This window comes from Phocoena sinus, chromosome 9 (genome assembly GCF_008692025.1).
Source record: "Phocoena sinus isolate mPhoSin1 chromosome 9, mPhoSin1.pri, whole genome shotgun sequence".
In the NCBI taxonomy this organism is placed as follows: domain Eukaryota; kingdom Metazoa; phylum Chordata; class Mammalia; order Artiodactyla; family Phocoenidae; genus Phocoena; species Phocoena sinus.
Genome location: NC_045771.1, coordinates 1,313,582 through 1,339,487, shown reverse-complemented (window position 1 = coordinate 1,339,487; position 25,906 = coordinate 1,313,582). Strand labels below are relative to the sequence as shown.

General features: G+C 43.0%; 1 protein-coding gene across 4 annotated transcripts in view; it reads left to right on the top strand.

Annotated features, from left to right (window-relative positions):
- Nucleotides 1–25,906, top strand: part of UBE3C (ubiquitin protein ligase E3C) — a 120,727-nt gene that overhangs the window by 25,069 nt on the left and 69,752 nt on the right. For 3 of the 4 annotated variants that reach the window (XM_032644073.1, XM_032644072.1, XM_032644075.1), the window contains exons 3-10: nucleotides 2,540–2,614; nucleotides 3,450–3,596; nucleotides 7,433–7,548; nucleotides 14,429–14,586; nucleotides 17,573–17,726; nucleotides 18,140–18,360; nucleotides 18,835–18,989; nucleotides 21,621–21,808. In XM_032644073.1, coding sequence (XP_032499964.1) covers nucleotides 2,540–2,614; nucleotides 3,450–3,596; nucleotides 7,433–7,548; nucleotides 14,429–14,586; nucleotides 17,573–17,726; nucleotides 18,140–18,360; nucleotides 18,835–18,989; nucleotides 21,621–21,808 — 1,214 coding nt within the window. The remainder of the gene's footprint in view (nucleotides 1–2,539; nucleotides 2,615–3,449; nucleotides 3,597–7,432; nucleotides 7,549–14,428; nucleotides 14,587–17,572; nucleotides 17,727–18,139; nucleotides 18,361–18,834; nucleotides 18,990–21,620; nucleotides 21,809–25,906) is intronic. The other variant, XM_032644074.1, reaches the window with a different exon arrangement.

The window sequence follows — 25,906 nt, the reverse complement described above, 5'->3', positions numbered from 1 at the left end:
AGGGAACAGCAGATGCAGACGCTCAGGCAGAGTTTCTCAACCTTAGCATTTCTGACATTCTGGCCAGGTCACTCCTTGTTGTGGGGACTGTCCTGCACACTGCAGGATGCTTAGCAGCATCCCTGGCCTCTCCTCTACCTGCCGAAACACTCCCTACCCCTGCTGAGACAACCACGATGTCTCCAGAAATTACCGAACGTTCCCTCGGTGGGAGTTGCCCTCACTTGAAAATCACTGCTCAAACAGGAAAAGTGTGTATTGGTTGGTGTACTTTATCTTTTCTGGAAAATTCTCAATCAGCCACCTCTCCCGGTCGTGCCTCTGCTCCATCCTCGCTCTCCTCCACCTCTTGGACTCACATGACAGAGGTGTTCGACCTTTGCATTATGTCCCGTGTGTCTCCTGTACTCTTTTCGGTATATTTATTCTTTTGAATTCCTATGCTTTGGTTTGGCTATTTTCTTTTGTTCTAACTTCTGATTTACAGATTATCTCTTTTAGTGATGTCTGATTGTTAAGTACATCCGTTGAGTTCTGAATTTCAGTTTTTATTTGCGTTCTAGAATTTTCTTTGATTCTTTTATTTCCCAGTTCTCTCGTCTTTTCATTTCTTGCACGTAACTGTAGATTTTTAAAGATAATGTTTCCTCTCCAGTGTTTGGAATTCCTGTGGGTTCATTTTTATTGTTTGTCCTCTTGATTTTAAATTCTTGTCTTTGCCTGGTTATTTTGGTTGAATACCGGACATTGTATGTTCCAAACCGAAACGATATCTTCAGGCTTAGAATATGGCCTCTTCCTTTTGGAGAGCGTTGCATTTGCTTCCAGCAGGCAGTGGGGGAGGGATGAATCCCCTTTAAAACAGGGATGAGCTAATGTGAAGCTGGCCTCCAGGCCTCGTGAGGACTCACCCACCTGTCCTCAGCGCACCTGCCACAGGGATGAGCTAATGTGAAGCAGGCCTCCGGGCCTTGTGAGGACTCACTCACCTGTCCTCTGCGCACCTGCCAGAGAGTGGGAGTGCTCCTGAGACTTCCCCAGCAGACAGCTGAATGAGTAAAAATAAGTGTTTTGAAAATGCATGGGATGTTATATGAGTGTTTAATTAAGTGCTGTTAGAGTCATCATAGTTATGAATAGATTCCCAAACTAGGTTTAAGCTCAAGGATTCCCTTGTAACCATTTGAAGCTCAGAAAGTACACTTTTGTGACCTGATGGTATGTTCTCTAATCCCAAGATTGCGTGAATGTGTATGTGCCTTTCAAGCCTGGTAGGTGGCATTCATAGAAGATGTGAAACATTGTCATGTGATAAGACAGTACAGATTTTCGTGTCACACCTGAGTTTGCTCTCTGACTCGTATCTTTTGGCATCACAATCTTTATGGAAGTCTCGGTTTCTGTGTCTTTAAAACAGGAGTAATGCTCACCTGTAAGGTTATTGTATGAATGCATGTGAAGTGTCTGTCTTAGGGCTGGCACATAGTAGGCTCTCAAACACTGTTAGCTGCAGTGGTTATAGTGATGATGAAGAATATATATTTTTGCTAGGTCACTGAAAGTTTTTTTTTTTAACATCTTTATTGGAGTATAATTTCTCTACAATGTTGTGTTAGTTTCTGCTTTATAACAAAGTGAATCAGCCATACATATACATATATCCCCATATCTCCTCCCTCTTGCATCTCCCTCCCACCCTCCCTATCCTGAAAGTTTTAAAGACAGAGTCGAGTTGATAAAAATTGGAGTTTTCTGCTTGGAAACAAAGTGACCTTTAAAATAGATGCTTCTGTTGTCTGTATTTTTTTTTAAATACTTAAAACAAAAACTTTGAAAAAAAGAAGTCTTTCTATGCTGGTAGAATTGTAAAATAATGTAGCTGTTTTGGAAAACAGTCCAGCAGTTCCTCAAATGTTAATTCCATGCCTAGATACACAACCATGAGAAATGAAAACCTATGTCCCTGCAAAAGCTGGTACATGAATGTCCACAGCAGCATTATTCATAATAGCCCAAAGTGGAAAGAGCTCAAATGTCCATCCGTTAATAAGTGGATAAACAAAATGAGACATCCGTATAGTGGAACAGCCATAAAAAGGAGTGACGTACTGTTACATGGTACAGCGTGGATGAACCTTGAAAACATCATGACAAGTGAAAAAAGTCAGACACAAAAGGCCACATATTATGATTCCATTGTACATCATGTCCAGAATAGGCAGTTCCATATAGACAGAAAATTGATTAGTGATTGCCAGCAGTTGGGGGGTCGGGGTGGGAGGACAGAGAATGAGGGATGACTGGGTAAAACCCCTGGGTACAGGGGTTTTATTGGGGATGGGTGATGAAAATGTTCCAAAATTAGACAGTGGTGATGATTGCACAACTTTGAGTATATTAAAAATTGGTGAATGGTACACTTAAAAGAGTGAATTTTGTGGTACGTGAATTATGTAGCTGTTTTTTTTTTGAGTCTGAACTAGTATTTGTCATTTTCACTGATTCTGACCCATTGTTCCCTCCTCCCTGCATTATTCAGGAAGAAAGACGAAGATTGAAAAATGCAATAATTATCCAGTCATTTATTCGAGGCTATAGAGACAGAAAACAGCAAGTAAGTTTGTTTTTAAACTGAGAAGGAATTAGAAAGGTATGAGAGAGCTTATTTTATTTTTATTTTTTAATAGATTGATTGGCTGCGTTGGGTCTTCCATTGCTGTGCGCGGGCTTTCTCTAGTTGCCGCGAGCGGGGGCTACTCTTCGTTGCGGTGCAAGGGCTTCTCGTTGCGGTGGCATCTCTTGTTGCGGAGCACAGGCTCTAGGCGCACAGGCTTCAGTAGTTGTGGCACGTGGGCTCAGTAATTGTGGCTTGCAGGCTCTAGAGCGCAGGCTCAGTAGTTGTGGCCCATGGGCTTAGTTGCACCACGGCATGTGGGATCTTCCCGGACCAGGGTTCGAACCCTTGTCCCCTGTGTTGGCAGGCGGATTCTTAACCACTGCGCCACCAGGGAAGCCCTGAGAGCTTATTTTAAATATGGCCTTGGATTCTTAGAAGTGGAATTCAATTTGTATGTGTTTTTGTGTGTACTTGTTTAATGAAAGTTAATGTGGATAATAGTATTTTCCCCAATAGTTATTTTATTAGTTTATATAAAGATTTATAGACAGATGAGTTTTTGGGTGATTTTTTAAATTATTAAATGCAAACATAGGCCAAACCATGGCTAAAGATCACAGTAGAAGGAGGTGATGGAAGACTCCTGCATAGGGTGTTCATGGCTCTGTCACTACATTCCAGGCTTTTCGGGTTTCATTAACCCTTTACCAATGATAACTTCTCAGTAACGGAATCTTAATTGTCCGTTTCCACTACTCCAGTTTAAACACTGAGTGACCATTTAGACCATACGATCATGTGATCCTGTCTTTATGTCTTGTTTTGTTTTCAGTATTCCATCCAGAGAAGTGCATTTGATCGCCGGGCCAGCTTGTCCCAGTCCGGTGGCACTTTTTCCATCGCCAACGGTCCCACCCTTACCCTTTTGGTGAGGCAGCTTCTGTTTTTTTACAAACAGAATGAAGACTCAAAACGCTTGGTGAGTGTTGACTACATTTTCACTAACCCTTGTTAACGTGTTTTCCAGCTTTTGGTTTAATGGGATCAGAAACCCCTCCAGCGCGTGTCACCCTCGTGACTTCCTCAGCCAGTGGTGATAGGTCGTCTTGGTGATAATGTTTTACCTCTTAAAAATCGATACAGATTTTCAGTAGGCTTCTTCATGTTTTTATTAAGGCAAATTTCACATATAAGAAACAGTAGGCTACTCTGTTGTGCTGCCCCCGTTACCCAGTCCGCACAGGCAGCACCTTGTTTTGCACAGAACCCTCCACCCTGTGCCTCCATCCCTGGGACGTGCATCCTCGGTGTCATAGCCTGTTTGTTACCTGTAAATACTGAAATGTAAATCTCTGAACTCTAGGGTCTCTCTCTTGAAACATCTAAAATATAATTGTGTAACTTAAAAAATGTTATAGGTTTTGATGTTATCAGTGATGAGGACCGGTGTGTGTTAACGGAGGAGATACGTGGATGAATCATCTTCATAAAGTGGAACTTGTTGCTGTGTCCACTTTCCCAGGAAATACTGAGATTCATTAGATTAAATACGTATTTATTCTTAGACATCCTTATTTACCTGGATTAAAAATTTCTAATTAAAACATGGGTATACAGTGAAAAGTAAGTCTTCCATGCTCCAACCGTACGTACTAGAAGGATCCTTGTGTGGGCTGTAAGTACAGAAGACATAGGAATACTTTATTGCTTATCTGGTGTTTGGCTTTAACACCCAGCGTTGCTTCCTGTATTGAGCTGGGCTGGACCATGGGAAGAACTTTCCATAAATCTTTAGAGGCAGTAAAGATGGCTTTCCTTAAATGCAGGCTCTTTTTGAAATTGATTAATTAATTAATTAAATTTATTTATTTTGGCTACATTGGGTCTTCGTTGCTGCGCACAGGCTTTCTCTAGTTGCGGCGAGCAGGGGCGACTCTTCGTTGTGGTGCATGGGCTTCTCATTGTGGTGGCTTCTCGTGTTGCGGAGCACGGGCTCTAGGCGCACGGGCTTCAGTAGTTGTGGCACTTGGGCTCAGTAGTTGTGGCTGGCGGGCTCTAGAGCGAGGGCTCAGTAGTCGTGGCGCACGGGCTTTGTTGCTCCGCAGCATGTGGGATCTTCCCGGACCAGGGCTCGAGCCCATGTCCCCTAAAGGCAGGCTCTTTCTAGGCTTTCTATCTGAAGCCTGTGAGAAGAATGAGAAATGTACAGCAGCAGGTCATCTGGCTCTCTTTCTGGAGCAGTCTGTTCCTTCCTCATGTACTCTTACCTTGCAGATTGAAGGTCAGATGTGGAGCACAGCCATGTGGGGGTCAGAAGGGCCGTCAGTCCTCTGTCTCTCCAGAGCACCCTTCCCTTTGGAGAACTGCTTCTGCCCCACTCTGAGGTCTGGTCAGTGGTTCCTGCATGCTTTCTGGACGTGGCGCAGCCGCCCAGTCCTACAGGCCCTGTGTAGGATTAGAATTAACCAGGTCCTCAAACCTGGTTTATATGAGAAAAGCAAACTGGATTGTTTATTTAGTTTGCCCAGAAAAATGCAAGAACAATAAATCAGTCATATGTGGAGGGAAAGTCTCCTGCCCATCTTCAAGGACCCTAATTCCTACTTTAAGAGCAGGCGTGATGCCACTTTTGATAGTTTTTCTAAGGTGCTCTGTGCAAAAGTGTGCGTATATGGCTCTCCCTTCCTCACCCACCCCCTTGATTTATTTTTTATTATAGTGACTGTAAATATGGTCGCTAAAATAGTGTACCGTGATTGTATTTTCTTTTGTGTACAGTTTTCTTGAGTTACTCTAGAGTGAATTGTTGTGTCATTTCTGTTTAATTATCTTTGAGTCTCTTTATGATAAAGTCTTCTTCCACCTCCTGACAGTAAAATAATTCTCAGTACAGTTTTCCGTGACTAGAGGGTCAGGTCACTGGTGCTCTTTCCCCGCTGAGCTGTTCCTTCTGCGTCCCGGGAACTTGCTGCACAGTTTGGAGTGGTTGCTTTCCGCGCCTGCCATGTTCCTGGGAAAACCTCCGCTTTGCTTTGCTTCCGTTTCAGTTCCTCTTTCCTGATTCCATATCTTTTTGCGTTCTTGGTTTACTCCCTTGTTTTATTGATGTATAGCCTCAGTTAACTTCCTGAGAAAGGATGGATAAGACGGAAAGTTTTTGAAACTGTACTTATCTGAATTTAGTAAATAACAACAAAAAGTTAGGCAAAGCAGATGTTTAATGTACTTAGAACTTTTGGGATGATATTGGTGCATTTGTCAAGAATGTAAAAAGCAGTATCAAAATCCAGTCCACTACAAGGATATATTGTACAGCACAGGGAATATAGCCATTATTTTAAAATAACTATAAATGGAGGGTAACCTTTAAAAGTTGTGAATCACTGTGTTGTACACCTGAAGCATATAATGTTGTACATCAACTATACCTCAATTAAAAAAAAAAAACCAGTCCAGAAAGTGTTCAAATAAAGTGCTTTGAGGTTTTTTTTTATGTCGTTGAAACGTAATTACTTGATGAATGTATTTACAGCCTTATTCTTGTACTTCCTACAGTTGGCCTTCAGATTTTTCTAATGTTCAGTCACTGTACATCCTAGTTTTATTTGTTAATGGGTATTCAGTACAAATTCTAGAATGAACTGCGTGTCACGTAGTGCAGAAAATATTCGTATGATATTGGTTCCTGAGAAAGTATGAACAAGTAGCTCCAAATACCTCAAGAAGAAAGATTGTGTGTAGGTAAACTAACATTCGGATTGGGTCTCAGAGTTATTTCCACCCAAGTTAGGACACACTCGAATTCATCATGCAAAACACATGTGTTAGTACTTTAATTGTTTGATAACATTTTATATCAAATAAGTGTTACTCTCAGAGGAGAAACTGTAAAAATGACAGGTAAAGAAAAGGTTCTGTGGCACATTTAAGAAGCTGTCTTAATTTTAACGCTTCTAAATGGGTCTCATGAAATGAACAAATAGCAACAAAAATATCGTAGAGGAAGTATAAGAGATTCCTGTTTGGTATTGTGTTTTCAAAATCACTTCTGGTAGCTGTATCCACACTAGAGAGGCCTCCTGGATGGGAGCTCGACAGAAATCGAACTCAGCATTTGCCCACCGCGATGGCCCATCACCGTGTCCGGGACAGCGGGGGTTCTGGTCATCCAGACGCGTCTCTGACCTTTTTTCCCTCCAGCCGTGTGGACGTATAATTGACAAATAAAATTGTAAGATACTTCAGGTGCGCACTGCGATGGTTTGTATAAACATTGTGATAGGGTTCCTCCTGTCTAGTTAAGTGACACATCTCTCGCCTCACATGCTACACACCTGGCCTTTTATCGGGAGTAGTGGGACTGAATGATTGCCTTTGCTACCGAAATTGCATGGAGTTAGGGAAGGAGAGTATCCACAGGAAAGGTGCTGGAAACTCAGAGGAGAAAGGTAGAAAGAAGGAACCGTTATCCTTCGTAACTTATGATTGAGATGGTGATTCTCAAATGTTTTTATTGTGGTTTGCTGAGCTTTGCAAATGAACTTTCTGCTTCACACTTACATGAGTTTTAAGTACTTTTAGTGATAAATGTAGTAATTTAACTCTGTGCCAATGTGCTTTCTTAAGGTAGAAGGTTCAGGACGTGTGTGCTACTACCTAAAACCCGACTTAGAAGATTTACTTCTTCTTAGCATGTTTCGATTATTTTGATTAAGTATTTACCAATTAAGGAAATTTTGGTATGTTTGTAATTAGTAAATAATTAGCTTTTTATGGACTGAGAGTTATAATTGTATGTTTTGCTGTTTCTTTCAGATATGGATGTATCAGAACCTAATTAAATATAGCTCTTTGTTTGTCCAGCAGTTGGATGGATCTGAGAGACTTACGTGCTTATTTCAAATAAAGAGGTTGATGAGCCTCTGTTGCAGGTAAACCCATCGTTGTCAGCAACTTGTGCAACGTGGTGGTCACTTTGTCCTGAGGAATATACCCTTTGGTTTTCAGTGTCTGTGACAGTGGTTTTCCCTTTTTTTTCTTTTTGAGACTGGAATGTTCTATGTATTACAGTTTTTACTCCTGTGACTCTTCTCCCTGTAGAAATTAAAATGTAGATATAAATACCTTCCAGATGATGTTTTCTTTCAGGTAGGCTCTGGAATTATCTTGTGGGATATCAGGGGTCCTGGTTGCTAGCGAGTGGATGGGCCACCTGAAAGGACTCCTGCTGTGAGGAGGCAGGCTCCCATTCTCCTAGGGTCGCTACCCTCGGGGACAGGCTCTTTAGAGCAGGCCTTTCATCAGGCTCTTGTGATTTATGCATGGACTTGAAATAAGTCACTTCCATGACTTTGCTGGATTCAGTTTACAAAGCACATTTAGGTGATGTGAGCAGTAGTACCTGAATGAGAAAACAAATTAACATCTTCACTGTTTTTCTCAAAATTGCTGGTATCTGCACAGTAGCGAACTTTCAAATGATTGTGAGCCTTTAATATAATTTCAGCTAATTTTCTGGCAGTTGCATGTAGTAAGGTTTATTTAGGGTTGCTATCAGAGCTAGGCCTTGTTAACTGACTTCCAGAATCCTGAGCTGGACTACAGGTAGAGAAGAGCCTTTATGAAGAGAGAGAGTCTGGAAGATCACCAATCCCAAGAAATCTTAGTTTTTTCAAACCCCTTTTACTTCTTGGAAAAACTTTTACTTTGAAAAACACATTGTACGCATTGATTCGCTGGAGCGGGAGTCAGCAACGTTTTCTGTAAACACCCAGATGGCATGAAGTGTGGCCTCTCTTACGCATACTGTGTTTCTTCTTACAAGCTTTAAAAGGTGTCAGGAGCGCCCTTCACCTGAGAGCCACACGGCCTGTGGCTGGTTCCGCGCACGGGTTGTAGTTCGTGGACACTTAATGTCCTTTCGAAGGTATTCATTCAGCAAGTGATTTTAATAGATGATAAATCCAAATGTAATTTCTCCGTGTTTTCCCCAGCTTTTTGTTTTGGAAAATTTCTAACACCAGTAAAGTTGAAAGAATACCATATATCCTCCGCCTAGAGTCGAAAGTTACCATTTTGCCACATTTGCTCTCTCTCTCTCCACACGTACAGTGTGTTGTTTTCTAAAGCATGTAAAAGTAAGTGGCAGACATCGTGACGCTTCACCCGACTCACTGTGCTTCTCCTCAGAAAGCACACTCTCTGATAACCGTACTGCTGTGTTCACATCTGAGAAAATGACTAGTAATTCTCTTAATATCATGTGGTACACACACTCCGTATTCAGATTCCCCGGTTACCTCAAAAATGTCTGCTCTGTTCTGATGATCCTAGGCTCCGTTTGTTTCACTTACTCCTTTGTCTCCTCTCTTTCCTTTAAATTGGCTGTCAGTTCTAGAGGAGAGTTTTTCAACCACACCCTCTTCATGTTTGGGGCCGAACCATTCTGTGTTGTGCATGTGGTCCTGTGTGTTGTGGGGTGTTTAGCAGGATCCTTGCCCTGCCCCCGCTTGATGCAGGTGGCACCCACTTGATCACACAGGTCTCCAGACACTGCCGAGTGTTGCCCCCATGAGAACCACTGCCATCGGGCTGTACTTGATTCAGTTTAAGCGTGTTCAGCAAGAGTGCTTCGTAGCAGGTAGTTGTGAGAGTCCTAGTGCCTCACGTGAGACATAGCCCATGCTCAGTGAGGCTGAGTGAAAGTGAAAACTCCTCTCTGTATTGTGCAGGTACATTTCCTTCCGTGTCATTAGAGTACCACCTTTCACCCAGTGGTTCGTTTTTGCATTTGATGATCTACGCCTGAATCAGTTGTTATATCCATGGTTTATAAAACGCTGATTTTTCTAATTCTGTTGTTTCTTCAGTGTTTGTTATTTGGCTTTATTTCTGAAGAAGACCCTGCCTCCTTTTCTCTTTAGTCTCAGTCAGGCCTCACGCATTTTTAAATGCTGGGTAGAGGGAGCCCTTATCAGAGCCGCATTAGTGTTTTGAAGCATCTTTGCTTTCTGGGACCACACTGTATTGGGCTCTATTTAACACCTCCCCTGAAAGCCCCAGGTTGGGGCTGTTTTCTCTAAGGAAGCTGGTTCCTTTAGAGGAGGAATGAAGTTTTAACAAAGTACAATTAAAATAGAAGTCTGTTAGAAACTTTATTTCAAGTGTGTGATGTTAATAAACCAGTGAATGAGCTTTACCTGCTGTGTGCAGGGCATTGAACTTTAGGTGCTTTGGCAAGTTACCAGAGGAGGGGACGTGTGCTTTCTTCCACTCTTTTGGTCTCCATGGGAATTTAAGATAACTTTTTCAGAGCTAGAAAAGTAGTTTTATGTGAAAGAGATGATGTACCTCATTGTGTATAAAATACGTGAATGAACAGATAACACGGACGTCGATGGCACCTGAGTTGAGGATGAGCGGAACTCGGGCCAGTACAGTAATGAAGTAGAGGTCAGGAGACTGGGTTCTAGTGCTGCCTCTGTGTCCTGCTAGCTTAGGGCATGACGCAAGTCACTGGATCTCGTTTGCAGCTTCATTCTGAAGTGAGGAATATTGGATGAGACTGGTCCTTCCAGGCCCAGCATTTCAGTGCTCTGCTGAGTGGTTGGACCGATGGGTACACCTCTGCTTAAAAGCAAATGGTCTCCTGGTCACCTCCATCCTTCAGAGCCATCTTTTTGCCTTTCCTTGGGCACTGGAAGCACCATTGAGGGCTCAGGGCTCTAACGGTGCAGGGGTCATTGTTGGCATCTAGTACAGCTCTCAGAGTACACACTTTCTGTCATTTTTATTTAGTGCTAACATTGTTTGTAAACAGCTGCTTATCAACTTCAGTAAATTTATTTTGAAAATAAAGATCACTTTTTTTAAAAGTAATGAATACTGACATTACTTACATTTTTTTAATGTGAGCATCCATTAGGAACAAAATTGGGATTGGCTAATCAGTTAATAACTTCGTTGATTAAAAAAGTTTATGGGGTTCCTCCTAAGTGCTTGGCCCAGTTCTCAGCACTGCATGTGACTGTGACAGGCAGAGAAGGGACCTGCTCTCCTGGAGACTGTCTTCTGGGAGACTGAGAATAAGCAAGAATAAGTAACATATGAACGTCTTTATGTGACAGAAATAAACGGTAAATAATGAGGAGGATAAAAGGAGGAAAGGGGGATTGAAATTTGGGGGTGTAGTTTGACTTTAGAGAGTCTGGCGGGAAGGGTGGCCCTGAGCGGGGAGGATGGGCAGCTGTGCAGGGACCAGAGTCTCCCCAGGCTCTGGTGGGGAGGCAGAGGGAGGGCCCTCCGGGCACATCCCAGGATCTGGAAGGGACTTGCTTTTTTAAATTTATTTATTTTTGGCTGCATTGGATCTTCGTTGCTGTGCACGCGGGCTTTCTCTAGTTGCGGCGAGCGGGGGTGGGGGGGTACTCTTTGTTGTGGTGTGCGGGCTTCTCACTGCGGTGGCTTCTCTCATTGTGGAGCACAGGCTCTAGGCGCGCGGGCTTCAGTAGTTGTGGCTCGCGGGCTCTAGAGCGCAGGCTCAGCAGTTGTGACGCACGGGCTTAGTTGCTCCGTGGCATGTGGGATCTTCCCGGACCAGGGCTCGAACCTGTGTTCCCTGCATTGGCAGGCGGATTCTTAACCCCTGCACCACCAGGGAAGCCCTGGAAGGTACTTTCTTTAGGACTTGGGCTTTCATGCTGAGAGAGGAGAGAAGCCAAAGGAGAGTTCTGAGCCGAGGGTGACATGACTGGAATTTTCTTTCTTCCCTGACTCTTAGAATGTTTTTATTAGGAAATTTTCAAACGTAAGAGTAGAAAAGTGGCACAGTAAGTGGTCATCTGCCTGCCATCCAGAGTCGACTGTTTTTAACATTGTTGACCACTGTTAACATTTTGCTGAATCATTTCAAAGTAACATAGTGACTTCCCACTCCCAAAATACTTAAGTGGCCATCTCCCCAAAGAAGGACACTCCTGCAAACAAGAGTTTCATTAGTACACCTTTAAAAATGATTGAGAGTAATATTAACTGTCACTAGGGCAACCAGTCTAGTTTGACAATCCCAGTAATAGCAGCCCTTGTACTTAGAGATGACTCAGGTTGTTCTAATACTACGTCCATTTTCAAATTTCTCTTGTTTTCAAATTACATTGAATAGCTGTTTTTCTTTCTTCTTTTTAAAAAATAGACTCTAATTGACCACACATAACCTTGGATGTCTCTTGAATCTTTTCATCTAGAATAGCCCCTGCCACCCTGCATCTCCCATTTATGTTTTTCTGGAACGTTCTGACTAGTGTGCTGCAGAGGCGGGGATCCGTAAGAGACAGCAGTGGTCCATTCCAGAAATGATGGTGTCTTGGGCCATGGTGATCGCAGTGGGAGTGTCATGAAGTTGGTTGGAAACTAGAGTGCACAGGATTCACAGACTGGATGTGGGGTTTCAGAAAATAAAGCCAAGGATGCATACCAGCTTTTGGTTTGAGCATTTAGAAGGATGAAGTCGTTTTAAACACTAAGGAACATAAACACGCGTGAGATTAAGTGAATTGTGTAGAAAGAGAACCAGAGACTGGTCCCTGGGGTCCCCTGACATCAGGATGCTGTGGGGAAGAGGGGGAGCTGGTGATGGAGGAGGAGAGTCCAGGGCCCTGGCATCCAAGTAGGGAGAGCACGGGGATGGGGGGGCGGTCAGGAGTGGCCACCAGCGTAGACGGAGCCAGAGAGTTGACCATGGAGTTGGTAATGCTCAGTATTGTTCTCCAGGAAAGGCAAAATCAGGATTCCCTGTGAACACGTGTCAGTAATTTTATTTAACTGGTGAATTAAGGAGGGAACCGAGATGTTACAACTGATTCAAATAAGGATTTTGCCTTAGGGAATTTGTATTCTCTGGCAGAAGCCTTTTGCATTGCCAGGAACAGGAATAATTTGTGTCGTTCTGTATGGGAAACATTTGCATTCCTGTCAGTTTTCTACAAGTTAGCTTCTGTCTCTACGGAGTTGTAGATCAGCCTGGTGGAAGGCGAGGATGGAGGGTAACACAGTGAGCGAGCTGGGCCGGCCACCAGTCTTTTCTGCCCGTTTCACAGTCTGGCGGTTTTCCCCGCCGTAGCACCGTTGGTCACCTTGATGAGAGCGGCGGTGGGGAAGGGCCGGTTGTCTCGGGCTTAAGAGGAATTGTGAATGGTGAAGAGCTCTGCACAGGGGCAGGGACGTGGGCCAGGAGTGGGCGAGGCAGTGGGGTCTGGAGACTAAGGTGGGAAACCTGAGAGTGCGCTTATCCAGCATCCAGTGGGAGGGGAGATGGGCGCCGGGGAAGGGGTTGCTGGAGCTCGGCGGAAGGAGGGCCAGGCAGGTGCGGCCTGGGTGGGCACAGACAGTGTTCTTGGGTTTTCAAGAAACAAAGGGCCCACTGTTGAAAAGCAGACACACAATGAACAATAAGCACTTGAAAAGGTACTCAACATCGTAAATAATCACAGATGCAAATTCAGATCCCAGTGAAGTTCAGTATGCAGCCGTTAGCTTGGCTAAAACTTGAAAAAGGGTTAGTACCAAGCGTTACCGGTACGGAGCAGCTGGGACTCTCACATACTGCCCTTCACACTGGACGGTTTCTTGTCAGGTTAAATACTGTCCGGCTACCATGTGACCCAGTGGTTCCTCACCTAGGAATTTACCCAAGAGAAATGAGACAGGTCCACACACACTATCCTTGAACGTTCATATAGCTTTATTTATAACGAGAAAAGTCTGGAAACGACTCGTGTCCATCAGCATATGAATACATAACCAAAACCTGGTCTTCCCATGCTGTGGAATGCTACGAGCAGTAAAAGGACCGTGTTTTTAACATGTTGGCCGAATCTCAGAAAGACGCTGAGTGAGGAATCTAGACATTAATGTGTACATACCGTACGGTTCCTCATGTATAGAATAGTAGAAAATGCAGACTAGTCTATGTGACAGAAGAAATGGGTTGGGGGTGGGGGAGTTGGAGGGAGGAAGTTACTAGAGAAGGCCGAGAGGAAGCGGTGGGTGGATGTGTTGTGTCCTCATTGTGGGATAACGTCAGAGCTCATTGCGTTGCATACTTGAAATGAGTGCAGATTATCATGTGTGAATTGTGTCTCTATAAAGCTGATTCTAAGAAAAGAGGGAGGGGGGTTATATGTTTACATATAGCTCTTTGTTGTACAGCAGAAACTAACACATCATTGTAAAGCAATTATACTCCAATAAAGATGTAAAAAGAAAAGACATTCTCTGTTTTTAAGTAAGACTGTTTTGTGACAGCTAAGCCTTCCTTTCTGCCTGTAATTCTCATAGTAAGAAGGGAGTCTTTAGTCAAAATGCTAGATGACTTAGGATCATAGGATAGAAATATACTAAGTGTTCTTCTTGGGGGACGTTGTGGGCATGGAAAGTCTTGCAGACACTTGTGAAAAGATGCTTATCTGAGTTGTATTAGATGTAGCTTAGGTCAGTGGATCATACCCTTCCCACACGGCATTGGTGATCTTTGATTTTCCTTGTCTGTTTCTCCCTCTCTGATGGTGCATTTTTCCTCTCTAAACCAGGCGCCATCATTCTATTTGGCACATAATAAGGACTCAAAAAAAGTGTCAGTGGCACGATGCTTGGTTATTTCCTGTCTGTCTTGGAGTCGCGTCTGTTTTCAGGGATATTGTAGTGCTAGAACAGAACGGCTCGAACACTTACCGTAGCGAAGAGAAGAATTTGACGAAACTTGCGGTGACACTTGCCATCTAGTAAGTATGTGAATACTTGTTTTCGTTTTTACAGGTTACTGCAGAACTGTGATGATGGCAGTTTGAATGTTGCTCTTCCAATGAGAATGCTTGAGGTGTTTTCCTCCGAGAACACCTACCTGCCTGCTTTACAGGATGCCAGCTACGTGGTGTCCGTGATTGAACAGATTTTGCACTACATGGTTCAGAATGGTAAGTGAGCGGTATAAGAACTGGGGGCAGCGTGGTCGTGAGCGGTCGGCCCCAGCCAGGGCACCTTTGTGGGTGGGAAGCGTTGTGTGAATCACAGATTCTAACATCTGTCCTCGTCTCTACCCACACTCAAAATTTGGAAATTGTGTCTGATATCTTTACCGCACTTTTCCTGTTGCTTGAAAATGAAGTAAGTTAGTGTCTGCTGTCGGAAGTTGTTCCAGGTGCTCTGGGCCCGCAGTGCAGGCCTGGCTGCCCTGGCTGAGTGCCGCGGCCCGGGTGGTGGGCACAGTCACGCCGCAAACACAGTGCCACACCGACCCGGGAAGAACCTGTCCCAGGAATCACAGTAGTTCAGTAGAGGAGAGGAAGGTGCTTGCTTTATTTGAATTTTCTTATTAACTTGGTGACACACGTCTTAAAGTGACTGCATTCTGTCAGGTGTAATAACCTAGATCTGAAATTCCTCTGAGAACGTGTTAGTGTTGCCGGCAGAAAGACCATGAAGTGCATATGATTTTTAAAACTTCTATGATAATTAAGTAACGTAAAGTAAAAAATTTGATTCCCAGGGAATTCCCTGGTGGTCTGGTGGTTAGGACTCTGTGCTTTCACTGCCGTGGGCCCTGATTCAGTCCCTGGTTGGGGAACTGAGGTCCCACAAGCCGCGTGGCGTGGCCAGCAAGGACAACAACAAAAATCTGACTCCCGGTGTTCTCACAGGTGGAAAAATCAGATGCTGCAGGGCTCCTGGACTTCCGGAGCATTAACGTTGGAATGGGTGCGTTATGAGTCGTAAAAGGAGCTATAGGGTGCTCTAGAAAGCAACAGTGACTGATAAAAACATAAATAATTTTGCTTTTGTTTTTTTTTTTTTTGAAATGGACTAATCTGTTGACTGGTTAAATCTAGCTAATTTAATTCTCAGGATTAAAAATGTAGAAATTAAATTCTTATACATCCAACCTTACTGTTTGGTTTAGGTTTAAAAAATAAAGAAACCCTACTTAGTTCATTGAAAAATTAGGGAAACCACTGAGTTAATTAAAAGTAAATTGAAATTTGTGGAATTTGATCTAAAAAGCAAATTAATGGGCTTCCCTGGTGGCACAGTGGTTGAGAGTCCGCCTGCCGATGCAGGGGACACGGGTTCGGGCCTTGGTCTGGGAAGATCCCACATGCTGTGGAGCAGCTGGGCCCGTGAGCCACAACTACTGAGCCTGCGCGTCTGGAGCCTGTGCTCCGCAACAAGAGAGGCCACGATAGTGAGAGACCCACGCACCACGATGAAGAGTGGCCCCCGCTTGCCACAACTTGAGAAAGCCCTCACACAGAAATGAAGACCCAACACAGAAAAAATAAATAAAATAAATTACTAAAGTCCTACCCCCAACATCTTCTTTAAAAAAAAAAAAGACTAAGCATTCAGTGAGAATTTTTAGCCTTCTTGCTTTCAAAAGTGTAAAGATGATAACTAAGAAATATGCGTTATTTTAAAATGTGTCTTGAACTAGGAGATGCTTCAAAATCTTACACAGAAGGTGCTGCTTCGGTGTCTGTGGTATAGCCATGTTTCATCTTTTCTGATAAATTACTTCCTGACATTACTAGTCTGTAATGTTTCAGCGTCGTGTTCATTTACTAGTTCAGGTACTGTGCACTGTATGTTGACTTAACGTGAAGCGTTTTAACAGTTGCAGCTGAACTACTTAATGCTCTGTTCACGCTGTCAATGTACACATATTTGTGTTAATATGTTAATAATACGCTACTTTAAAATTTTTTCTTGATGTATTTACGTCTTTTCAGTTTTATAGCAGAAGAGCTTTCAGGCTTTCTTGTTGCGCGTCGCTGGTGATCAGTGTGTGTGAGGTTAGAGCTGGGGTGGTGGCAGAGCAGGTCTGGGGATCCGTGCGGAGACTCGCCGTTCAGCGACCGAACGTCGGGTGCAGAACTGGAGGGAGCAAACCAAGCAGGTGGAGAGCGTGTTAGCGTGAGCTTACAGTAATGGGATGCCTGCAGACTACGCCCGAAGATGCTCTTAGTGCCGTGCAAGAAGGGGGCACACGCTTCTATAGGACCGCGTGACCTGAGTTGTTAGTGGCGGCAGAGTTATGTTCACCGTACCCCTAGAAAGCCCATCAGCAGCTTAGAAGGGCCATGCCAGGTGTTTCTGCTTCATAGAGGTCTTCTTTAAAACATGTGAATCCCTCGGTGCCCACATTGTGGTCTCCAGAGGCATCCTTTCCTTTAAAAGGGATTTAAGAGTCCCTGGTCCTGATTGGGAGATGGGAAGGTGAGACTGGGCCGTCTTGTCCCATCAGAAAGCAGAGATGCTCACCTGACTGCAGCCCGTCAGCAGTACGATGATGATCACGAGTATCAGCAAGGAGAACAGCTGCGACGGGTGCGAGTCTACCCCGGGGTTAAAGTCCTGGGTTCAACGTGATATTGTTTAAAAAACCACAGAACGACTTAATTACTTGAAGGATGCTTAAGAGACATTTTAGAAATCACAGTGTATGGGATTTACTTGGATCCTGATGCAGGCAAAGTAGTTAAATAAAATTTATAACACGAGTCAGTTGGAGACTTGAACACTGATAGGTATTTGTGGTATTGAAGAATTATTACTAATTTATTTTAGCTGTGATGATGGTAGTTTTAAGAAAAATAAAGTCCTTTGATGATATACTGAGATAATTTTTTTCTTGGATTTGCTTCCAAGTGAGTGGAGGCGTAGACGACTGGCTGTAGTTGATAATTGTTGGTGCTGGGTAGCGGGTGCGTGGACTTTATGCATCACTTCAAGCTACGTGGGTGCCTGAAGGTTTTCTTAATGAAAACGTGAAGAAAAATTAGCTTGAAGTTGTACCTGTGGAGATTTATAAAAAGCATTTAAAAATTGACAAGTTTTTTTTCCCCCTCCTTATAAGAAAAGGTATGAATTGATACAAATTATAAATATGTTTTTCTTTTCTTTTAGGGTATTATAGATCTCTCTATTTGTTAATTAACAGCAAGCTTCCATCAAGTATTGAATATTCTGATTTATCTCGAGTTCCTATAGCAAAAATTTTGCTAGAGAATGTTTTAAAACCATTGCACTTTACTTACAACTCCTGTCCAGAAGGTGCAAGGTGAGAATGGAATCAATTTATTGATTTTGTAATTTCACAAGATCGTATGTATCCAACAATAACTTTGACATTGGATGCCCTGTTAAATATAGACTTGAAAGTCAAATTTTTGCTTTATTAGTGTGACTCAGTTTAAAGAAAAATGTACTTTTTCTGTCTGTCCTGCACCCTAACATAAATTTATAATTCTGATGACCTGGTTATTTTCTTGCTCTCTAGTAGCTATCAAAAGTTAGCAAAAACACGGCCGAGTGTTTTTTATAGGAAGGACACAACATGAAGTTCAGGGGAATCTAGTTGTTACTGAAAGCTTAACATTATTAGGAAGGTATTTTGTGACCAGTGATTTGAATCAATGATTTTGTGAACAGTGTGTTTTGGTTTTATTAAAAGCTTCCATTTTTCTTTTTAAGGCAACAAGTTTTCACAGCCTTCACGAAGGAGGTCCTGGCAGCCCCCTTCACGGAGCAGGTCTTCCACTTTGTCATTCCTGCTTTGGCCGACGTGCAGACCGTCTTCCCCTATGAGCCCTTCCTGAATGCACTGTTGTCCATAGAGGGTCCACGCTCCAAGACCAGCGGTGGAGCGCCGTGGCTCTTCTACTTTGTTTTAACTGTTGGTGAAAATTATTTGGGTATGAAATGCAAGATGTGTCTTACGCGAACTCACATGGAGGTGGTATTAGCGCGTAAGAGCAGGGGGTGTGGTGGCGGGTGTCCCGTTGTCGAGGTGGCCTCTGGGGTAGGGATTTCTGGAAGGGTGTCTTTGCTGAAGGACTGTGGCCTGGGCAGTGTCCCTGGGGAAGGTTTCCAGGCGCAATGAAAAAGTCTGCTTTAAATACATATTATAAGGCCACACAGATTAAGAAGAGTTTTTGAGTTGAACGGGAGAACTCCTGGGAGTGCGGGGATGTTTTCCCCATTCATGCTAAACCGCTCACGTGCCTATTGTAGATTTTGGTGTCTTCCTCGAGTATATTTTAATGCGCACATCTGTATAAGTCCTGGTCGGAAACGCCTCCCTCAGTACAGGAAAAATGTGAACCTGAGTTTTCCAGTTTCTTTTTGATCCCTTTTAATTAACGGTTGTAACTGATTGTTTTACAAAGGGACCCTGTCTGAGGAGGGACTGCTAGTGTATTTGAGCGTCCTCCAGACCCTCCTTTCTCGGTTGCCGGTTTCACCTGCCAACACAAGCTGTCAGGATTCAGCCAGCGACTCTGAAGATGAGAGTGGAGAGACAGACGCGCAGACAAGTGCTCCAGTAAGCTCCCGGGTCCTGTGCGTCCGAGCCCAGCTTCATGTGACGTCGGGAGTCAAAAGCTTGTGTCCGTCCTTATTTCTAGTTATATAAGTAATACATCAAGACGTTCTTATTGTAAAGCCTTCAGCTGTAGAGATAAGGGCCCCTCACCTACACTGCCATCGTGCCCTTCCCCAGAGAGAGCCGTCCTCGTGATTGGACACGAGCTCTTCCATACCTTTTCCTTACGTCTGTACAAGGTTATGTGGAGACACATGGTTTTGTGTTTGGTTTTTTAATGTAAAATAGGTCATCCTGTATATTAGTTCGATCATTACTAGGACATAGTTCCTAGGAGTGAAATGATTGGGTTAAAGGGTTAAGCTGCTATAGTTCTCAGGAAGCGCACCTACTGTGTGTCAGGCACTGTTCTACTTGTTCTTTTTGTAAAGAATTTTAAAAAAATAACTTTATTGAGATACACTTCACCATGAAATTCACCCTTTTATTTTTATTTTTTAAATATATTTTTATTTTTATCTATTTATTTTAAAAAATGTTTTTTTTTTTTGGCTGCACGGCATGTGGCATCTCAGTTCCCCAACCGGGAATTGAACCCGTGCCCCCTGCAGTGGAAGTGCGGAGTCCTAACCACTGGGATGCCAGGGAAGTTCCAAAATTCACCCTTTTAGAGTAATATACAATTCAGTGACTTCTCAGTATGGTAACATAACTGTGCAGACATCACCACTGTCTAATTTTAGAGCATCTTCATCACTCCACAAAGAAACCCCAAATCCATTAACAGTCAGTCCCTTTCCTCCTTCTCCTCAGCCCCTAAAAGAAAAAATAAGGTTAAATTTCTTCTTACCCTGTCTTGTGAACAGCACACATTTTTTGTCAATTTTCGCAAATTTTATAGATGATAAATACTATGATTGGTTTTTAAATTCATTTTACGAACAGTGTCACATATTATCTCCCACTTCTCACCGAGCGTTGTTTACTGTGCATTTTCAAGGAATAAAAAGCTTTATGTCACTTATACGCACAATTTGTCTGCCACTGACGTCTTTTTCTCTTAATTACACAATGGAAATGGCTTGAGGTGTGGCTGTACTAGGTTTTAGATGTTTTTTTTTTTTTTGGTTAGGAAATTTCTCTTTGGTTAATGCCGAGCCGAGTCTAGTCCCAGGAGCAGTACACTTGAGAGTGACTCGTGCTGTGTGGGGTGGGAGTTGGGGGGGGGTCGAGTGAAAGGGCACAGGGCTCCCTTAGCAGAGATGAAAAAGCCATAACAGGAGGACAGGGGGAAACAGATGAGTGGTTGCCAGGGCTTAGACCAGGACAGGGTTGATGACAAAGAAACAAAGCAGAGTTTTGGTGGGTGCTGGAACTCTTGCATCTGTCAAAACTCAGAACTGCGCACCAAAAAGTGTGAATTTTATTGTATGGTCAAAAGAAGTGGGATCCTGTAGATGAGATGTAGATAAAACTTGTGTTTTTAGAAGACAGTTTGTTAATACTTAACCTTCTAGAGAATCCGTGAGATTTAAATTTTGTTTGTATAGCATGCCTCATTTTATTGCACTTCTCAGATGTTCCATTTTTTACACGTTGAAGGTTTTTGGCGGTTGTTTGTTGTCAGGTGATGGTTAGCATTTTTTAGCAATAAAGCATTTTTAAATTAAGGTATGTACATTGTTTTTTTAAAAGACGGAATGCTATTGCATTATGTATTTAATAGGCTACAACAGAGTGTAAACATAACTTTCATACGCACTGGGAAACCAAGAAATTCACGTGAATTACTTTATTTCGACGTTTGCTTTATTGTGGTCTGGAACCAAACCTGCAGTATCTCCAAGGTGTGCCTGTACAAAATGCGATTTGTATCTTAAGTGAAGACATATATATATAAGATACATCTCTAATACAGTGTTTTATTTGGTAGATTGTCATAAGTTACATAAATTATATTCATCCAGGTTTCCAAACAGTACAGTCAGTAACACCCAGTGTTGTATATATAGTCATTTTTATATACTCATATATATGTACATATATGAAAAAAGTAAGTATCTTTGGTTCATATCCCAAGTAGGTAAACTGCATCGAGTATTAGCTCAGCTTTTAGTCGGTGAGTCAGATATTCTAGGGACGCTAAGCTGTAAAGTAACAGGTCTGTGTATTTCATTTGATGCTTTTTAAGTTCTTTTAATATTCTGACTAGTTGGCTTAAACTGTGGCGTCAGATAATTTAAAATGAAAGTTCTATCAGGTGGTAATACATGTGTGGTTACTATAATGCAATCTGAAAAATATGAATTAAACTTTTCTTAAATTGTAAGGACTAAACATACTGTCACATTAAAGCACAGACTGAGTGTTCACAGTTCTGTGTTGTCATGCTGGGCAAAATTGGCACCTACCATGGGTAATGACTTTGGGTCTCCAGAGGATTTCAGCTTACTTTCACGGGGGACCCGGTAGAGATATTGCTATGTTCGTTGTGATGTGGATAATCTTTAGGTAACGCCTTTCTTATGTTTTCAGTTGGAGGAAAGTAAGATTTTACATTATCTTTGCAGCGTTGAGCTGAGTTCTAATAGAACATGGTTAACTCAGACTAACCCATCTGGTGTGTTTTAGGAGGATGGTAGACTGTCAGTACCCTACATAACCGAGGAATGTCTGAAAAAGTTGGATACGAAACAGCAGACCAACACCCTGTTAAACCTGGTCTGGAGGGACTCAGCCAGCGAGGAGGCCTTCACGCTGATGGCGGCCATCTGCCATACACTCATGGTGCAGCACCGAGTCATGGTACCCAAGGCCAGGCAAGTCTCCTGGGCGTGGGTGCCTCGGTCCCCTGCGGGCTCTCCTCCCTCTGCTGGCCATCCGCTCCCTCCAGCCAGTGTCATGGAAAATGAACGTTTGTTTGTTTTTCTTTTCTAAACCAGCTAATACCGTTTAAGTCCTTTCCCTGGCCTTTGACATGCTAACCAATCCGGGAGGGTCCTCTTGTGTGCTGTCTGGGGTGAGGGGAGCTTAGTCCTGGCCGCCCCTTTAAAAAGTCTGACTCGTGCCTGGATGATAGAACCAACATGTTACTTGTCTCTCTAGGCTTTTTCATAGCACTCTTTTTGTCAGAGTGCCCTTGACAGTTTACTTTGGTACCTGAAAAATTTTTGTTGTTCAGAACTTTGAAATGAACTTTTGAGAGGGACAAGAGACATAGGAATTTAAATGTGGCTGATGAATGAGACAGTAACCCTAAACTGTTGATATTCTTTCCCTCTATTTTGAGTGATAGTTGAGCAGTTTCCTAGAATTTACCAGAACAATGCTCAGAGGAGCGCAGTGAGACCGAGTGTACTGGTTCCACTAGGAACCGAGGGGCCACCCTCTGTGAGGCGCGTGGGTGCCTGAGTCCTGTGTGACCAGAAGAGTCCCCTCCGTTTGTAAAACGCTGTCCCGTAACATGAAAAGAGCGGTTTCTTTTGCTAGGAAAGCGTTCTTTGAAACGAGCCGTATGCAGGGAACTCATCACCTGCAGCTGCCTTGTAAACACTAATGCAGCCAACTCATTAGGTGCTGTCCTCGCTCACTGGTGTTTATTAGTGTCGGACGCAGCAAGATGCCAGGGAAACTGCGGGCCCGGGATGAGGTGATTAGCTCTCTGTGGGCTAATTGCGTCAGGGCAGGATGTGAGATCTGAGGGTCTTGCAGCTGAACTAGGCCCCTTGCTTTTATTGGAGCACAAAGTCCATTGCTTTGGGTAGTAATGACTGGGTTTGATGCATCGCTGCCCTGGTCTGGGGTTTACCGGTGAACCGCTTCCAAAAGGTGTTTACTGGTAAAGGAGCTTTATATGTAGCCTTGATTTTATGAGTACAGCACCTATTTCCTCTAAGAAAGTACTCCAGGAATTTTATTTATGGCCTAAATATATTAGGTTTTGAGTATTTAGAATGTTTTTCATAGCTCATAAAAGAGCAAATAGGCTTATTTTAACTGTTGTAGATTTTAACTACTTGCAACTTTTTTTAAGGTGTTTAGAAGATGATTAGTAAGTTCCTAGGCTGCTAACTCACTCTCAACTCTTCCCAGGCTCACATTAGTCCCTCTTATTTTCAGGGTTGGGATTTGAGGTTTTAATTTCTGTTTAACATTGATTGTCAGGACGTATAAAGGAATTTGGAGGCCCTTCCTACATTGATATGGAAAGATTTCTAAGATATATGTTTAAGTAAAAAAAAGGAAGATACAGAGCAGTGAATAACTATCTCTTGTGTCTGAAAGGTGGAAAAAGAATGTGTATTTGCATAAAGAATGTGTATTTGCATAAAGAAACTTGGAAGCGTTCACAAGAAATTCATAGCAGCGATTACTCACACGTCTGGTTCTGCTGGGGAGGTTGAGGGAGGAGGAGAGGGTGGACTTTGAACCATGTACTTTTTAATATGGTTTGAGCTTTGGATTATGTGAATTATTTTAATTTTCAAAAATTAAACAATGGACTGCCATCTCCTTTTATGAAAGAAAATTTGTAAATCTTACCATTGAACTTGGAAATCTGAATAAATTTTTGGATTTAAAATTCATATTCACTAATTTTAAATATGAATAAATATTAACTGGTTGTATTGTGGGAGGGGAGAAAAGGGCAGGCACTGTCCCAGTATCTAGAGAACTAAGCCTAGAAAGTGGGATATTTAAGTAGACCCTTGAGGACAGCCTGTGGGCAGGCGCTCAGCTTTACCCCTGGCTGACTCAGAATCAGGCTTAGCGGGCAGGGCTCTGGTGTTGTGTTGGGCGGATCCGTGCTGTTAGGAAGTGTTGCCCACGCTGGACGAGGGCCTCACTCACTGCGCGCTGCCGCCCGGTCCCCTGGGGGCCTCCCGCTGCTGCCAGTGCCCCTGCGCCTGTCTGCCCCTCGTCCTCGTTCCTCTTCTTGAAGCCCTTTTGCTTAAGCCACGGGATTCTCGAGAATTACCTTGTCGTCGCAGGCTTCTCCTTCTCAGTGCTTTCTGTGGGTTCTTCTTTGTCTCTGTTACAGTGTTTCCTAACCCTTAGACTTCTCTTCCTGTTCAGTTCCTCAGTCCGGGTGATCTCGTCCACACAGGCGGCTTCACCTGCTTCCCGGAGCTCCAGACTCCCATTCAGCCACTGATTAGCAGGGGCCGTCCTCACGCTCCTTTCCTGCTGCCTGAAATTGAACTCGGCATCTTTCCCCTAAACCTGGGGGTCACGCTGGGCCTGCAGTGTCACTTTAAATTAACTAGAATTACATAAAGGGACAAACCCAGTTCCTCAGTCACACCAGCCACATTTCAAGTGCCCAGTAGGCATGTGTGGCCCGTGGCTGCCACATTGGATAGCACAGTGTGGACCAGTTCCACCATCACAGAAAGTTCTGGTGGACAGCGTTGCCTGAGAGTTTAGGCTCTCTCCGTAGTTCCCTGTATGCATTGTCACCATGGTATGTGAGTGCTGCATACTTCGTGTTGTGTTGCCAGACTGAATTGTCAGAAATATAACCCACGTTATTTCATCCTCTTGCTTGAATCCCTTTGGCTCGGGACAATACTCGCATCTCCTTGCCTGGTGCTGTGCAGTGCCCTCTCCTAATCCAGTGGTGTTTGGTTACCCCTCTGACTCCGTTTCTAGCCATAAAATTAGGGCTTTTTGCCCCAGCCACGCTTCATTACTTTCATTTTCTTGCTATTTTTTATGCCTCCAAGGTATTTCATGCCTCTCTCCTTTTGCCTGTGCTGGTGTCTGTCCAGAGTGCCTCTGCCCTCCTCCTTGTCTTTTCTTGGCTGAATTGTCTCTTAGAGTCATGCATAGGTGATCATCTTTCAGAAACCCTCCTGAGTTTATATCCTGAGATTTCGCCTGTAATCACAGCTTCTAGTGAAATTTTCATTTTACGGTAGGTACTCCCTTAAAAGTTGATTTTAAGGAGTTTGGGTTTACACTTCAGGTGGGTGGATGAGCTATTCTTTGGGGCTTGGCTCTTCTGTTTCATTAACATCTAGAGACTTTGAAATGGAATTTTAAAGGTAGTGTTTTAAGGATCAGAAAGGTTGGTGTTACAATTTTCCTCTAGTTCTCTTGTTCATACCTCATGTGGTAAGCCATCAGAATCAGTTTTATTGTATCAGGTGCTTGATTTTTCTACCAAAAATTAATAGAAGGAGCCAGCTTAATTGTGTCTTGTGTTATTAATCATTGTGATTTGGACGGTTGTGTGCCCTGGGAGGTATAGCCGCTTCCTCACCTGTTTTCTAAGCACTATTAAGTAAGTGTGATGGTGAGCACCCCCTTAGCTCTTCGTTTGTAAGTTCATATCTTCAATAATTGGAGATAGAGTGATTGTGCAAACGACTTCAGCGGAGAAGAATGCAAATTTGTGTTACATGGGTACTACATACTGTTCATGTTTTTGTAAACGAATTTTTATAGTATTTTAGAAAAAATACTGAGAATGTACCTACAGAGAAACTATTATTATTATTTTTGCCTATGGTTTCATGCTTGCTTTTATTATCAGTGATATTTTTGGTATAAACAATAGATTTAAGCAGCTATTGTTATAATTTGCATTCTTAACGAAAGTCAGATAAAATTTGTGAGCTTTTTGACATTTCAACACAATGATTTTATTATTGCCTATCTTGAAATCATATAGATTATAAATGAATTGGCAATAGTTATTGTTAGAGGCATCAAATTAATAAAGTAGGCCTGCTTTAGTCAAATTTAGGAATATAATTTGTAGTGAGTTTTGAAACTTCTAAGAATTTTCTAAGCATTTGAGGATGACAGTCCACAGGAAATACAAGTGAACTTGGAAAAAGCATTACATACACACAGGCTGTTTAAAAGTTTTTTAAAGTTTTCTTGAAAGAAGTGAAAGGGAAGGGAATATC